Below are 17666 nucleotides of genomic sequence, written 5' to 3' on the forward strand. Positions count from 1 at the left end.
TTTTTCAATGAATGACACTTCTCTGCTAATGAATAACATCCAAAATAAATTTCCAGTCATGGCAACATCGAGGCAAGGCTCAACCTTTCTAAAGACCCTTAATATAAACTGCCAAGTAGCCCTCCAGAAATATACCAACTTAGTTTGCCACCAGTGCTCATTTCGTATTGCAGATATTTTTAAGCCCCTCTTAAAGTGGCTTTAGAAGCCTTTCCAAGGTGCTCTCGGAGTGAATTTTCATCCATTTAATTTCTTGGTCAGAATCTCACTTCCACTAGTTTGTAGGGTTCATTCTTTTTTCATTCAGATAAATTTCTATTTAAAAACAATAACCCATAAGTCTATTGATATGTAAAGTAATGTATATGGAATGATTTATAAACTTTAATAAAATACTAAACAAACAGAAGTTAACTTATAGTATTTCCAAATGTCTGGTATGGTACTCCAAAATAGTCTCTTAAGATTCCAGTAAGCTTTTAAGTTCTGTTTCATCCCAATATTTATGACTTATCATAATGTTCCTTTCACAAGGAAAAAGAAACTACAATAATATAAATAAAATACATGCCTATTAATAATGCGAATAACACACATGATACAAGCCACCGTCCCTGGTATTTGATAACTGACCATTTCATTAGAACCATCTATAGAAACAATAGGTAAGTCTTTTAAGAGACCATTAATAGGCCACAATTTAAAGTCTTAGAGTAATGAAAACTATATTCTATCTGACTTTGTAAATCATAACATGTATTTATTTGAATAAAATACTTTCCAAAAGTTAGATCATATTTAATCTATAAATAGAGAACACACAAGAATCTTTAAATTTTCACTTTTCTTTTTCTGAATATATCCCTCAGTGAGTATTAAATATCTATTTATAATATTAATGATAAGGAACCGATAAGGCAGCTTGTGACCAATATAATTTTATTAACCAATGCCACCCCAATAAATTCAATAAAAAAGGAGGAAATAAAAATAAGGCAGCTTAGGAAAGAAAAATATGTTGGTTAGGCTGTATTTAAAGGGGAAACTACTTATAAAAATGTGTTCATGCCTCATAACTGTGGTTCAATTTTTAAGGCTTGTTCCATTTTACTAAACAGCAGAATGCTACAACCAAACATAATAACCATTTCATTAACATCTTCCTTCACTCAAACTTTCATTTCACAGATTACTTTTTCTATGATTCAAATAAGCTTCTGATTTAAACATCTGATCCTAACCTGTGGGATATGGCTAAAATACATTAAAACTATAAAGGTATTTTATTATTATCTAATAGTTTTCCTGAAGATTTAAATCATTTCATGCTTAAAACTCCTTTTCAAAATATGTGCTCTCTTTCAGTTTTTGACCATTTATTAAACAAATATCCGCTGAGTGCTTGCTCTGACCGCGACGAACGGAAACCTCCTGAGGAGCTGGGCCTACGCGTGTGGACTCCAGCACCTGGCAGTCTTGTGGGAATGAACTAAGTACTGAACACCAGGGCCACCAAGATGAGCAAGACACAGTTCTTGCCTTAAGAAGCTCACATACAGCTACTGAATAACAGCCGCTGAGTAACAACCATGTTACTACCTGTCTTCACGTAGACACACCGCCATTTTCAAAATGAAAAGTACCATCGAAAGGGGAGAGCAACCAAAAACAAGAAAAGTGTTTCTAATGTAACTCACTTGCTGACTTCTTTATACTGGGCTATCTCCTCAATATAAAGAAGGTCATGCAACCGCGACTGATAGTTGGTCTTGGTCAATGACTTGTCTAAAACGGACTGGGTAAACAGCTGGTCAGCAGAGAGAGGAATTTGGTATCTGATAAGAAGGCTCTTCTCCAAATCAGTAGTTTCATTAGGTTCAAAATCTACAATAGTCTTAGAAGAGGAATCCCAACGTTTAGCTGTGGTTACTAGCTGTTGTTTTGCATGCATCAGGTATTCAAGATCTAGATGGAAACAAAAAACACATTTATAAAAGAACACAACATTAAAATTCTTGAATAATGGACTGTACATTTTAATAATTTTAAATGCTAAAGTTAAAATTCTTAAAAACAGAACAATATAAAAACCCATTTGACAGTCTTTTTCCTACATCAGAAATATTTTTTTGTCCAGCTTAACAAAATAACATAAATAGGAATTCATATAAAAGATATCTTTTTTTACATTGGGCTAGGGCATACAAGATATCGTTATTAACAGCTTAAAAATACAGATTAACATTTAGAATTTAACTTCAGTCAAAAGAAATCTACAGGAAGAAGATACGATAAGTTCCTCCTAAGACAAAAACCTATCAGGTGGCAACCATTTTTCTCCTCCTACTGCCAATATCTCCCCCGTTACAGAAAGAGAAGATCAGAAAACTGTGAAAGGTTAAATCTTTTCCTGTGTGGTAAAGCACAGAGAAACTCTAAAAGTCCACTTGCAACAAACAAAAACCTTTTAGAAAATATTCATGGAAAACACTGCTAATTCTACATTAAAATACAGTATGATGTACCATTCAAATGCCATTTTTTAGAAAAAAATCCACTTCAGCCTCAGTTAAATTATACTGTAAGTAGGACACAATGTCAAAATGAATGACTATTCAAGTCTGACATCTCTGAAAAAATATGCAGAACGGCAGCACAGGGTGAAATATTTCGTAACATAGATTCTGAGCACTGGGTAGCCTCACTGTCTGCAGTGTGTGTTACTTTTCTCTTGGGTGGAACATACATACATACACCTATAAATATGAAACTTAACCAAAAGAAAAAAAGTTGCTTAACTGACTAATCAGGCTGAGATCCAGTTTTTATCTAGCGTAACTAGAAAGATGATTTCACAACTCAAGTTAAAATTTTAGGGAAAAATAATAAAAAATTTAAACAGAGATCAGTTAGCTTCCAAAGTACAAAGACAGGTTATCCTGTGCTATCTTTGAAATCAGAGCATAACGCACAATCACTATGTTTTGCTTAATGAGAGATTTTGCTACATTAAATGCTATATATAAATTATAAACATATAGTCATCCACCAAGAAAAATTGCTCATTAGAAAATAGCTTATCCTAATATCTTAGAAAGATTAAAATGTAAAGGCCCTAATTTAAATGTAAAAGTGTAATAAAATTTTAAAAAAGCAATTGCCCTAATTTCTAACCTTTGCTCCATGAAAAAGCATACTTTATTACATACCAGTTTTATTATTTCTCAAATGGCAACACAAATATAACTATAGTCATCCAGCTCTAAAGATAATCTACGTATTGAAAATTTGCATTTTTAAAATACTCTGGATGAGACAATGCTGGACTGTTTTTGCAGTAGCTTCATAAGTACAGTTGACCCTGAACAAGGGTTTGAACTGTGCAAGTCCACTTATACACAGATTTTTTTTCAATAAGTACTATAAATTTGTTTTCTCTTCCTTATGATTTTCCTAGTAACATTTTATTTTCTCTAGCTTACTTTAAGAATACAGTATATACTATATATACAAATTATGTGCTAATCGACTTTTTGTTCTAGGTAAGGCTTCTGCTCCACAGTAGGCTATTAGTAGGTAAGTTTTCGGGAAGCCAAACGTTATATGCAGATTTTCAACAGCACGGGTCAGTGCGCTTAACCCCTACATTGTTCAAGGACCAACTGCATAAGTTTCATAAAGTAGACTAACCACACTTTCTCCCTAAATCACTCTAAAATTGGGCCCTGCCTACTATTCATTAAATCATAGCTACAAAAAATACATGTAAATTATACAAATGCCCACATTGCTAAAACCTATTTACCATCACTAAAGATCAGATTCTAATTACTATCAAAATAGCAGGATGTACATAATTTTCTTCCTTAATTCAAAAGTCAAAAAGAGAAACTGCAAGGGGTACAGTGCCAAACCAAATAACCAATTTTTAAAAATATTTTTAAAGGATGTTTTATTTTTAATATATATATATTTTTAAATATATCTTTATTGATTTCAGAGAGAGGAAAGGAGAGGGAGAGAGAGAGAGAGAAACACCAATAATGAGAGAGTCATTGATCGGCTGCCTAGCCTGCAACCAGGGCATGTGCCCTGACCAGGAATCGAACCCCGATTGCCTGGATCCTAGGTTGACGCTCAACTGCTGAGCCACACCCAGACGGGCAATATATCTTTATTGATTTCAGAGAGAGGAAGGAAGAGGGGAGAGGGAGAGAGAGAAACATCAATGATGAGAGAGCCATTGATCGGCTGCCTCCTGCATGCCCCCTGCTGGGGATCGAGCCCGCAACCTGGGCATGTGCCCTGACGGGAATTGAACCTCGATCTCCTGGATCCTAGGTCGATGCTCAACCGCTGAGCCACGCCCGGCCTGGCTAAAAATATTTTTAAAAACTAAACTCTATGTAATATTGAATAATCTATTTAATAGGAAATAAAAGGACATCTAACTACCCTTTGGGGTGGGGAATTACAGTTCACAATTTTATTTTAAATAAGAAATTGATTCAGACTATGCCTAGATCATTATTATGTTCATATTATTTAAAAAGTCACTAGTTGTTCCCAATATTTAAGTAACTGGGATAATAACAAACTTAAAACAGTATAGCTTTCCTTTAAAAAAGCTTTTTGTATCACCTATTTAATATGCAAAGCAGATTATACAGAAAGTCATTCTACTCTGGGCTAGAAGTAATTAGGCTTTTTTGAAAAAGTGGCGTGAGAAATAATTTTTTTTCTCATTTTATCTATGTAATGCCACGATTCCCACCCTGTATTTATTAAATTCTTAAAGTCAGTATCTTCAAGCAGAGAGCACAATTTCAAAACAATTCCCAAACAATTAAATTTTATTCCTTTTTTTTTTTTTTTTAATGACTGTAAATATAATACAGAGAGGAAGGAGGAGCTGGGGGAGCAGAGAGAATCTTGAAAAAAATCCGTGGGTGCCAGCATCAAAGAGTCTACAAACCACTGATCTCAGTCAAAAACTGGCCAGTGACTACTAAGGATATATTTTGCAAAAAACACCTCTCTTTCCCTACTTCATCTGAACTTGGGACAAACTTCTGCCTGCAATCCTCTCACTTGAAAGCAGCAGCTTATTAACCCTGTTTAATTACCTGCCTAACTCACAGTGCTGAGAGGTTATTAAGGTCTTAAGAGTTCCCCTTTAAATAGAGGAGGGAGATGAGGTCCCCACATGGGGACTGGATGGGACTACTATTCGGGCTCATTTCACCCCCACTGGCAGTGCATGGGTATCTGCTAACATCTAACCCAGACATATGCGGTTCATCCTTGGTAAGACTGTCCTGCAACCTAGATTAGGCTAAAATGAAAAACACTCTGGAAAGATGAGAAGTGAACAGCTTAGGGTCCATATGCATAAAACCAAGCAGGGAGAGTTTAACAGTGACTTATTAACCAACTCCTGCAATAATAAATCTTCTAGCAAACCTGACAGAAATTACACACCTACGGAATTTGTTACCCTGAGTGGTGGTAGGTAGACGCTATCAATGTATTTTAAGAGAAATTTCTAAGCAAAAGTTAAAGATAATTAGAACACACTTAGTTTTTTAAAGATAACATAAGTGAAGAGCTGCTACTGTCAAAACAGAATTCGAAGTTGGAATAACTAGTCTGACACAAGATACGCTTCCCAACTTCCCTTGACTCTGATTACTGAGAACCGCAGGGCTCTCATTTCAGCCACATAGTTACTATTCGAATGAAGCATCCAAAGGGTTGATTTGTTTCAGTCCAGAGCCGGCTTGAAAACGTCCTTAACAGGACCTGGAGAGTGGATAAGAAGGAAGGAGGGAGGGAGGGAAAATCCAGTGTTGGACAGCACAAGGGCCACACAAAGCAGCATGCAATAGATGCGGGTTAAATACGGAATCTGTTAAAACCAGCTATATTTATCCAGGGCATAGAGACTACGATGAAGTGTTTCCTAATTCCAAAACCAGGTAGCACACTCTTATCCTCAGAAAACATTTTTGTCTGTGGCTTTACAAGTCTTGACCACCCAAATTAACAATAAAGTAAAATCTAAAAGTAATCCCAAACTACCACTTAAACTATCCATTTCAACACTGTTCTTTTCACCAAAACTGCTACATAGAAGATGAACACTGCTCAGCTTTTTCATGATGACCCTCCCTAATTTTCCATCTCTTTACAAAGCTAATAAAAAGTTAAAACAGGAAAGTAACAGCATAGGAGTATCTCATACTTTTTACATGCTTCCACTCAGTTACATTTATCTTTTATTTACAAGTATACAGTTCTTAAAATCTATTTTATTGCTTTCTTACAACATAATATTAAGTGTTATGTATTTAATATATATAACATGTTCTTAATTTACCTACTACTTTGGCAGTTGGAGATCATTTTAAGCTCATACTAAATTTTAATGTTAGTGTTAACATGCACTACTAGGCACAAGGTAGAGAAATGTGTGATACCAAATTTCCAAATTTAAATATAAGAATTAATCTTCAACATGTAGCTTTCAGATATTCAAAGCAGAATTCCAAATCAATTTTGTCCAGAAAAAATTTTCTGATACTCAAAGTTGCGGTATAAAGCGTAAATGCAGTTTGTTTTCTAAGCAAGGGAAAAACTCACTAACTTCCTTCTTTTGTAGATGTCTTTTACCACACATTTTTGAGAAGCACGTCTTTAATCCAAAAAAAGTTTTTAGAACATACTGTATCCTTTTCTGAACCTGGATGGCACCAAAAAGGGGAAAACACTGAAAAAAACAAATTTAAAGTTATGTTTTACAGTTTGCAGGACTGCCAAACAATGACTAAAGGGGGGCAAAATTCATTCATGACCTGCAAACAAAAAGGGTTTGGATGCTTCATGTAAAAAACCTGTAAAAAACCTGTGGAGATTTTTCCATTCAAATTTGAATCAACTAAGGTAAGTAGGCTTTTTAGTTCAATAATGAACAATAAATGAGAAATGCTTGCCATGTAACTTGATTCTTAAGTTTCAAGGAGTAATGAATGCACTAATGTAACTAAACTAAGTTCCATGATCAAATCAGTCTGACAAACACTGAGCCTTTAATTACCAAGGTGCAGTGTGAATCTCTGAGGGAAAATAAAGCATGCACTGCTTCCAAATGTATCTGGACAAGGAACCCTTTACCTGTTATTAATGTGTATAACCCCTATTAATTTCTGTGGAACAGTTTTGGAAACATGGAGCTAAAAGATGATCCACCATGGCCCAAATTTATAAACTTATGAGAGAGAAATATGTTTCCAGCATTAATTAAGAACAAAAACTTAAACAATAGCCAGCCAAGTGGAAAAAGTAACAGAAATATTTCCTACTCAAATTCTAGTTTCACATCATCACTGCATTTCTGTGTGTGTAGAAACCAAATTATATTGTGATAACTTACAATGTTATCAAAATTGTATGGAAACATAATAAAGCCCAGACCTAACCCAGTTCCCCAATTCCCAGCTGCATTTGGCCAATTTATACATGAAATAAAACTTTTCTCCTAATTCTAGGCCAAGGAAGATCAAATAATGAACTGGCTGAGGCTCGAGGTGAAATTAGCCAGATTGTCAGTTACACTGTCATCAACTTAACAAAGAAGGTCTCTTGCTCTCAATGTATCTGAATGTTATCCACACAAATATTTCAGGAAAAGATAAAAATGGGAGATTCCCGTTTTACATTTTGATTACTTCAGGATGTTTTATAAAGTTGTGATTCCACATAAACAATCTTTTGCCCTCAATTTTTTTGCTGACAAGCGCTCTGCTATAATAGCTTTAAAAAAACAAACAAACAAACAAAAAAACCCCACTAACTAGTAATAAGATAGACGCAGGAAACAAATATTACTGTTTATAGTCTACTTTCATTTCTCCAAAATTCTGTTGGGACTCTGTACACAGTCACAGTGAAACCAATATAGTCCCACAATAAAAAATTTAAGAACTTATCAAAAACATGAAGATATTCAATGACATGAATTTTAACAGTATAAAAAAATATCTGACAAAGAACTAAAAATTAGCATAACAGGTCAGCTAATGTAAGTAATGACAAAATAATCAACCAAATGTCATCTAGCTTGCCTAAACCTAGATTTTAGTTTTCCTTTTTATAATGTTAAAATCTCTTATCATAAAATGTATTTTGCACATTTTATAGTGTTCTCTTGTAATACTTATTTTTCCTGTCCTTGAAAAACAAATTTCACTATGTGAAACTGTTCTAACAACATACCCAAATTAGTTGAAGAAAATGCTTCACACTTTTTTCAATTATTTCCCATAACATAACTATGTAGAAGTAAAACCTTGTTTAAAAGAAATTAGGCAAAGATGTCAAACTGCAAAGAGGTCACCTGATAAAAGATGTATTATTATTAAAAAGGAGGGTATAGTATTGGTTCCAAATGGGAGGATATCCTTGTCTGTATTAATTCCCTCTACCATATCTGAACGAAATATATAAAATTTTGTTTTCAAACTGATATACATTAGAAACATCAGAAATAAGACTTTATTTCTTCCAGCTACCACCCTCAAAATATCGGTCATTTTGGACAACTTCTCTTCCAACCCCTATATTGTTTTCTCTTGCCAAGATCAGAAGGTGCTGTGGCCTTAATGACTTTGTTCTTCATCTCTGCTTTTTTAGTCCCTCTGCTAGTACGTCTCAGTCCTCATTTTAAAAAAAAATCGCCAGGCCGGGCATGGCTCAGCGGTTGAGCATCGACCTAGGATCCAGGAGATCGAGGTTCAATTCCCGTCAGGGCACATGCCCAGGTGGCGGGCTCGATCCCTAGCAGGGGGCATGCAGGAGGCAGTCCATCTGACTCTCTCATCACTGACGTTTCAACTCTCTCTCTCCCCCTCCCTTCCTCTCTCTGAAATCAATAAAGATATATTTTTTAAAAAATCATCCTCTTCTCTTACTACTTTCTTCATTCAGTTTATAACAAGGAATTATCCTAATCATAGCTAATAATAAAAATAATAGCTACAGTTTACTAAACGCTTACTATGTGCCAGATATTATGCAAGGCTCATTTCTAATTCTCACGATAATCCTCTAAGACAGGAATTTCTAGCCCCATTTACAGATGCTCCACATGAAGCTCAGAGGTGGTAAGTACTCTGCCAAGGGTCACACAGGTAATAAGTAGAAAAGTGGGATTTGAATCCAGTTCTATTGGACTCTGAACTCTGTCTGCTGTTCTTTTCCTTCCTTTCTTTTTTTTTTTTGTCCACTGCTCTTTTTCTCCAACTAGAAAAGTAGAACACATTTGAGAAAAAGTAGCCAACGTCCCCTCAACCTCTCAAGTCCATGAGGGTGCCTGAAATCCTCTTCAGACATTTCACACTTTATAGTATTAAATAGGCTTTTGCTAAGTAGTACAGTTTCTTGACAATACAAACTATTTCTATGAGAAATGAGTCATGAATTACAATCCACCAATCTAAAATACAACCCACATGTAAGCCAAAACATATTTTCAGAGTTCTATTTGAGGAAGGGATACATATTGGTCTCTCTTGATGATTTAAATCTCCTTATGAATGAAAAAGGGTGCTTCTTAGTTGTCTCAAGTTCTCGTCTCTAAAAACAATGTACCAGTACAGGAACAGGCAAACCACGGCATGCCAGACAAATCCAGCCTGCTGTTTTTGAAAATAAAGTTTTATCGGAATACAGTTATGCCCATTCACTTACATATTGTCTACAGCTGCTTTGTCACTACAATGCAGAGCTGAGTAATTGCAACAGAGATCATCTGCCCTACAACACAAAGTATTATCTGGCCTTTTACAGAAAAAATTTATATTAGTAAATATAAACCAAATATTTTCACTTTGTCAATTATCACATCTGCTTGGCTATGGGAAATAACATTCTTATTTCAAAGAGTACTAAGATGACAGATACAGAATACAACAAAATAAAAATAAGTAAAAGAAATTAGAGTAAGTGAGAAATCAGGGTAAAATGAGTCTGGGGAATAATATTAACATATATACAACAAAGTAATGCCTAACTGTTCAATTTGGACACAAATGTTGCTTTAACCTTACCAGCAGCTAAAGTACAGAAGGAGACAGAACCAGTTCTACAAGTTCACTACATCCAAAATGCTGAAGCCTATCAGTTGCTCAAGAAAAAAACCAAACAACTTTCAGTTTTTTTAAATGGGACAGTGTGGTACAAAGGAAAAAACATCCTCCCCAACATGCTGAGTTCCAGTCGATACAAAAGCAAGTTTTGTACAGCTCTGCTATATGAAGTGTTTGTTAAACACTCACTGTTCCTTAAATAAAATGAAGCACCTATATAGCCAACCAAACGCCAAAGAAATGTAAGCTGACGTGACCTTTCCTTGTCCTTTCGGATCTTGGCATAAAACTTAGGTATATGCAGCAATATGGCCACGTACAAGGAAAGTCACCATCTCCTACAGGTGCCTACATGTTGAAACCAGGGACGTCTTCCCAAGGACACAGAGCAGACTCTATTAAAGGAGCCTGGGTCTCCTTTAAACTAGTGAATGTATAAAACCAACTTATGAAAGCTTATACTTAGGACTTTTCATTCAGAGATAATGCACTAATATCAAAATTAATTGGACAGTCGGACATGGAAACAGACACTGTAGGTGTACTCACAATTACCATTAAAATGATATTCTACCCAAACTGATATCAAAAGGCTTTACTGTGCTAAAATCATCTTACTTTAAAAAGGAAGTTGGTAGACCAAGGCAAACCTGATCATCTAGTTTGGGGAATCTCAAAGAGAGCTTTGCCTGATGACTGTATAGAGAGAAAGGGCATGTGAACCATTCTTCTCCTATTACACAGTAAGTGAGTCAATTAATTTGGGATCGTTTCTCCTTGTCATTCGCTCCCTATCCATGGAACATATGGGGCCAATACATATCTTTCAATGTTGCTACGATAGCGCCTTTTAATACATCATATCAGGGGAAAAAGTCTAAATATTACCTTCTGTAGAAGCTGCATCAATCATTACTCTTTGCATGAGTACTGGTTCCAATCCAAAGTCGAAAACTATGGTTTGGCGAAAAGTTCCAAATATTTCTGTGTTAAATGCTATCCCGACTTTATACACGTAATGATCTAATCCATTTTGGGCCATCTTTCCTCCTATCCATTCTTGACAGTTTTCTGGGACTTCTTGTGATACCTGGGTAGTACTATCTCCGGCAGATATTGCAATGATACTAAAATGAGGACGATGCGCATCATAAAGCAACGCTACACGACACAGCATTCTTGCAGGCTACAAGGAAGTTAAAATAATTCATTGAGTACAAGGGGGTGAAAATCCAATTGTAATTGGGCTCTTCAATGAAAATACTTCCATAAAGGACTTTTACTTTCCCATGCTTCTAAGATACTATGTTAAAAATACAAATTGTGCTCATAAGCCATTAAAGAAAAAAAAATCAGAATGGTTAAAAAAAATCTGTTGTTAAAATGATATATTTATGATGTTAATTATACCTCAATAAAGTTGAAATTTTTTTTAAGTGATATATTTATGCTACATCATTAGCTCTCCTTCTTTCTGGGATTATGTTCACCTTTCATTGTGGCAATGGCTATTACCCTGTATGACCATCGACCTCCAACTTTCCACACCCTTAGCCTAAAAAAGCTTTATCTAGCCTCAAGCAGGAAGTCTTCACAGCTGGGCAGTTACCCCTGAAAGTACTGGATTGGGTTCAAGGCTGAAGCTAAATGTGCCCAGATTTTTCATCCCAAGATGCAGATGGTACAGTGGAAGGAACACCACCAAAAAGTACACAAAATGTTTCCACTGCATATATTCACAGAAATTTTTACTTTGCTTCATCCTTAAAGTTTGAATATTTTAATTCAAGATGGGAAGCACTGTGAAACGTCTATTTAATATAATCCCATTATTACAAATAACCCCATTATTCAAATAACCCCATTATTACAGAATTTGTGATTTCATCAAATCAAATATAAAAATAAGTTGTCCTTGTTTTAAAATCTTAGAACTGCCAGATTAAACAATTCAATTTTCAAATAGTTAATTATAAGCCATGAACCCCATCCTACGTTCCAAGTTTGGAAGACAATATGTCAAAGACCTCTTTACCAAATAATAAATAAATAAGCAAACATCTAGAAAGATTTTATCTCAAAATCTAAAAAAAAAAAAAAATTGTACCTTTAATTATCAAAATACAGAAATACACATTAGCACAATATAGAACCTACATTAAAATGTACTTAGATTAAACATTTTCAATGATCTTTTAACACAGAGATTTAAAGGTCAAAAAAAGCTTTAAGAAAACTGGGAAAAAATTCCATTATTTAAGTAGCTTAAATTCATACCTTACAGGTGAGAGCGAAGGTCCACGTCTGGTGAGACTTTTTGGTGTTGACAGTAACCGTCAAATCAGGATTGTGTTCAACCTTTACCCCTTCTATACATTCACTCAGCTGAAAGCAGAGAGCAAGGACTGTTATGCTTATTATTCCTAAAAGAACATACAAAACTTCTGGCACAGTAAGTAAATGTCAACAGTAAGATGTGATGGAACTGTTTACAAAGCAAGGTATCTTATACATTAATTTTCAATTCTTTGTATAAAAACAAAATACAATAAAGCTAAAATAAGAGACATAAGAAAACAAACAACAAAAAAATGGCAGTAAAAACTCCCTGAATAAAAATAATATAAATGCCTGCAAATCTCCAAACAAACAGCTTAGTTCTATGCTTTATTTTAGCAAATGGTTCTCCTTTTGCTACTAAACACACTTTATCAAGAATCAAGTTCTTCATATAGAGGATAATGAAATAAACCAAAATACAGCACAAATAAAGTCAAGACTAAAACAAGGTCATTATTTCAAACAAACAAACAAAAAAATGCAGTTTATTTTCCTCACCACTTTCTCAGGAGATAATGAATTCATCCACTTTTCTATCAAGGTTTCCATGTAACTGCCTGAGAACTGTTTATTCTCATTTTGCTGTTTCAATTTTATCAACCGTGAAGCATATCTTTTCTGCCATTCTGCTAGTTCTTCCTGGGAATGTGCTGAAGTACACTGGGCACCATACCTACAGATTCCTTGCTCTAAAAATCTAAGTAGAATAGGAAAGACTGTTTTATCATATACTTTGTTGGACCATTTAAAAAATAAACTTTCAGCATTTGCCCTCCAACTCTTCAACAACGAAAACAAAACTTAATCTCCTGAAAGGCCATATTTATCACACTGTCTTGCACAGAGGACGATGAGGAGGTTTACAGAACATTTACAACAGTTTGTCAAAACAGCAACTCCCCATATTAACTGGCCTTCTTTGGAATAAGGGGGTGCTAATAACTACCCCCCACCCACAAAAACCACCATTGAAAAGGTAGCTTCCTTCGTGATGTAACAACTCTATTAGACAATTCCTCTTAGAGCAGCATTTTTTACAGCAACACTGACATCAAGTGGATTCGTTTGTCAAACACAGGTATGCCCTACTTCCCAAAATGATATGACCTAAAGAAAATTTTCCACAAAGAATTTCATTCTGAATAAAACTTTAATATATCATTAAATTATCATTTTTAAGGCTTCTACTTTTCATCTTTACTCTTTTCTATATTACTATTACCTATATTTCATTGAAAATACTGGACTATATTAATTTGCTTGAAGTTTTAAATAAATTAAGAATACAAGTTTTATATTAGAATCACAATTCAGTAGATTAAATTCTTCAATAGGTAAATTCATAAGTGTTCACTTTAAAGGTTACAGAGTTAATGGTCTCTCAGCGTTTATGACTCAGAAAATTCAATTGACAATTCTGCAGTCAAAAACAGATAAAAATACAAGACTATGATCATTAATTTTTTTTAAGTTTCAAATACCCTCCAAAATTATTGGTCCAGCCAATTCTTAAATGACTGAAGCATAATAAAATAAAGTATCTTATGATAAAAATAAATAAAAATTAAACTATAAATAGCAAAATGGAGGTGTGATATTATATATCATAGGTAGTTTTTCAACTGGTAAAATATGGATAGTAAGAAATACAAAATGAACCACAGCACAATTTAAATTATCAAGTGGCTCACCCTTTTTGACAAGGTGAGTGTATATAAAGCTTTTCTTAATGATACATAAAGTACTTGAACTTAAATTATCCTATTTAAGTTCACTTATGCTTCATAAAACATGTTTAAAATTATGCATTTGTTTCTCTTAAGTATGTCTTAATGAGCCAAATATTTCTTTGTGTTTCTACTGCTTTGTTTTAAATTTTTCCCCTAAAAATTGAAGGTTGGATATTCTCTTTTGGACTATAAATTTTCTTACATTTCCTTTGCACAAGTGGATTGTGGTCTAACTCTCCTACAACAGGATTCCACCAGGATTTTCAAAATTCACTACTTAGTTTATTTGTACTATAAAATCAAATCTGATGTCTTAACTATGCAATCATCAAAACCATGTATCAAACTTCCTTCATTATCAAAAGTAATCTAGAGGAATGAGATTTTATATCTAAAATTCCACTAGTTACTAGCTCTTAGAAAAAGAACCGAAGAGTTCACCTTCTAAATGTGACTAATAATTCTTTCCACCTTAGTATATAATTATTAAGTTCTGAAAGGTTAGCCCTTCAAATATAAATTACTGAAATTCTATATAAGGATTACATGAAGATAACAGATTTTTTTAGAAAAGTTATTAAAATAATTCAACAATTCTTCATCTATTTTATCTTCTACTTCAGTTTATATAATTCCAATTACCATAACTTAGGTAAATTTCACATAAGCAAGAGACGAGCAACTAAATTCAGTCATAACAATCCAACTGGTATTATAAGAGACTTCCAAACAAGCCTTAACAGTCTCTGTTCATATCGCTGTTTTTGCAATTAAAAGAAGACTCATCAATATGGCTTTGGCTTTTATTATTTAATGATAATGACCATTATGGCTTCTGTTTCAAATTGAAATAAACCATTTTACTCAATCATTACACTTCTTCCTTCACATATTCTCTTCTTTAAAAAAGTGAAGGATAATTAACTATCCTTTGATTAAAAACATGTCATGGGTTTAAAAAAAAAATTCACATTACCTTTTACACAAAGTATATTCCTCGCTGCTTGTGATTCCCCTAGGTGGTGGGCGGAAATGCCAACCATTACAAGATCCTAGAGAGTAATCAGGATATATAGTCTTATCATTTGAGGCTTGCTAATAATGCTGATATTTTAATGTGTAAGAAATTCTATAAACCCTCCACACACATCATCCCAGATGATGTAAAAAGAACATGATATACTTGCCTCTACCAAAAAAAGTAATTGACCAATCAAATGAGTTAAATGAACCATATGTAACTTAAAAATCACTGAAGAAGCAGTTACCAAGCAGCTAAATCAAATCTATGACCCTGACTATCCTAGCAACAGATGGGCATATTTCCAGTGCAGTCTCTTTTCAAACAACTAAAGGGGGGGGATATTGGCAGGCTTGTCATTTCTTAAGTATGAGATGTGTCTCTATTAGGAATACTTCAGGAATGAGAAAATTATGCATCCTGGAAGTAAACTTTATAGAACAAATCCCAACACTGCATACTGGGTGAGAAGTTCCACACTACCACCCATGTTCCTCAGGATTTGTCTGACACATGTCACTGCATAAAGTAATCCTTTTTTACAACTAAAATAAAGTTCAAAAAGTTTAATTCTAAGGTAGGAGTTAAAAAAATAACATCTGTTTACATCTGAATGAGCTTTGATTCATTCTGAATATAATAAGCCAGGGAAAATAGGGCTTAAGAGAAAAAAGACTAGTGTTACAGAGGCTGAGCAGCAACAGGTTTTTAAGGACCTTACAGCCATTTTCTATTCCCTCACAAGTTACTGTGCCTCCCTGCCCCCACCAAAAAATAAAGATATTCAGCCAACTTGAATTGAAAGCTGGATTTCATCCCTTACTAGCTGTATGACTTGGGAAATTACTGAACTTTAATAAATATCAGTCATCAGATGGAGAAGGGCTCTAAGAAGTCAGTACACATTTTGTGAAAGCAGCTACAGCAGTACACAGTATCCAGCGACATGCAGTGAATGCTGGTCTCTCTTCCCTTTCCTCGGGCAAGAGCAGATTTTAATGGTAGCAGGAACAACTCAGTTTACAGATCAGAACTTCCAAAAAGTCATATTCGTACTAGCCTGGGATAGAGGGAGGAAAAAGACTTCCCCTTCTAAGGATTGCTAAGAATGAGTTTTAAATGTTGAACTACATGGAGGCAAGAAAATGAAAGAGATGGCTCCAGAGTTACCTCGTACAACCGTTACTCCATTATTCTAAGAAAAGGGGACAGTGAAAAAATTGCTTTCACCCACGCCTATTTTTTTAAATTTCTTATATTTTTATATTCCTCCTACACCTCCACTCCATGTACTATAACTCAGTAAATTTCTCCCAATAATCAATAAAAAAGCAATGTCCAGAATCACAGCTCCTAGAAGTTACACAGTTTGGTACTTACCCTCTTCTAAATCTTCCATGTGATATCCAGAGAGGACGTTACTAGTTGCTGTCTGCAATTTTTCAAATGAAAGATATTTTTATCATAAGAAATACCCAGTTATGTTGAATTAAACTTGGACATTTTTAATATTTTTTTAAAGCTTGAGTTTGAATACTTAGAAAATTTTAACATTAATATCTCAAATATTTTTGCTCTTTGCTTTATGTTAAACTATATTTAAGCACAGAAAAGAAGTACTTGTATGGCCCTCATTAAGGAAACTGATAGAGATTTCCTACATAAAAATTACCTGGTAGCAAAAGAAGAGACATCTAAGTCCCCAGTCCTGAACCCCGCAGAGCAGCGCCTTCCATCCACTTACTCATTTCACTCTTCTCTTCCTAACACTTACAGAATGACCAGGTAGCGAGGTGCCTTTTCACCTGTATCAAGTGAAAGGCCACCACTTGGGGGCCTGGGAGCACATCCTGCCAAGTCCCCCTCACTCTGGGATGAGCCCTTCTCCACAATGGAGACCACGGCAGGGACCCACTCACTCTGATTTCCTGGTTTTCTTGACTCCCTTGGTGCAGATAAATCCCCAATGTGTCCCTTTGGTTCTAACTTTAAGCTCTACACCCACAATTCCAACTGAGTGCCAGCTACAGCACTTTCTATTAATTATTCTACAGCATTTTACATGCTGGATCACTGTCAGCCATGTTAGCAGCCTGCCACCGCCCCTTTGCATCCTGCCCCTCACAGGGGATCTGGCACATGCTGGGTACTCAGTAAATGGTGGATGAACGGCTGGATGCACTTCGAACACAAGATGCCCAAAACAAAATACATCAACTTTACTGCAAATCTCATTGTCTTTCACTGCTCCTCATCTCAAGTTCATAGGCTCATCTTTCCCCAAAACAGCAAGACTGAAATTATGAAAAACCATCTCGAACTCCTCCCTCTTCCGCCCTGCTGAGTACTCTCCAAATGCTGCCCAACCAGATGGAGAATGTGTCTTACAGTCTCTACTCCCACTGCCACTGTCCTAGGTAAGGCCCTCCT

The 17666-nt window shown here is 34.9% G+C and overlaps 1 protein-coding gene across 2 annotated transcripts in view; it reads right to left on the reverse strand.

Annotated features, from left to right (window-relative positions):
* The window catches only part of HELZ (helicase with zinc finger), a 113733-nt gene that overhangs the window by 61352 nt on the left and 34715 nt on the right, over nucleotides 1-17666 (reverse strand). For both annotated transcript variants that reach the window (XM_081161529.1, XM_081161528.1), the window contains exons 8-13: nucleotides 16617-16668; nucleotides 15192-15267; nucleotides 12984-13182; nucleotides 12423-12530; nucleotides 11034-11331; nucleotides 1698-1965 (exon numbers count right to left, since the gene is read on the reverse strand). In XM_081161529.1, the coding sequence (XP_081017655.1) occupies nucleotides 1698-1965; nucleotides 11034-11331; nucleotides 12423-12530; nucleotides 12984-13182; nucleotides 15192-15267; nucleotides 16617-16668 (1001 nt within the window). The remainder of the gene's footprint in view (nucleotides 1-1697; nucleotides 1966-11033; nucleotides 11332-12422; nucleotides 12531-12983; nucleotides 13183-15191; nucleotides 15268-16616; nucleotides 16669-17666) is intronic.

The sequence above is a fragment of the Miniopterus schreibersii genome (genome assembly GCF_964146895.1).
Source record: "Miniopterus schreibersii genome assembly, chromosome: 16".
NCBI lineage: Eukaryota > Metazoa > Chordata > Mammalia > Chiroptera > Miniopteridae > Miniopterus > Miniopterus schreibersii.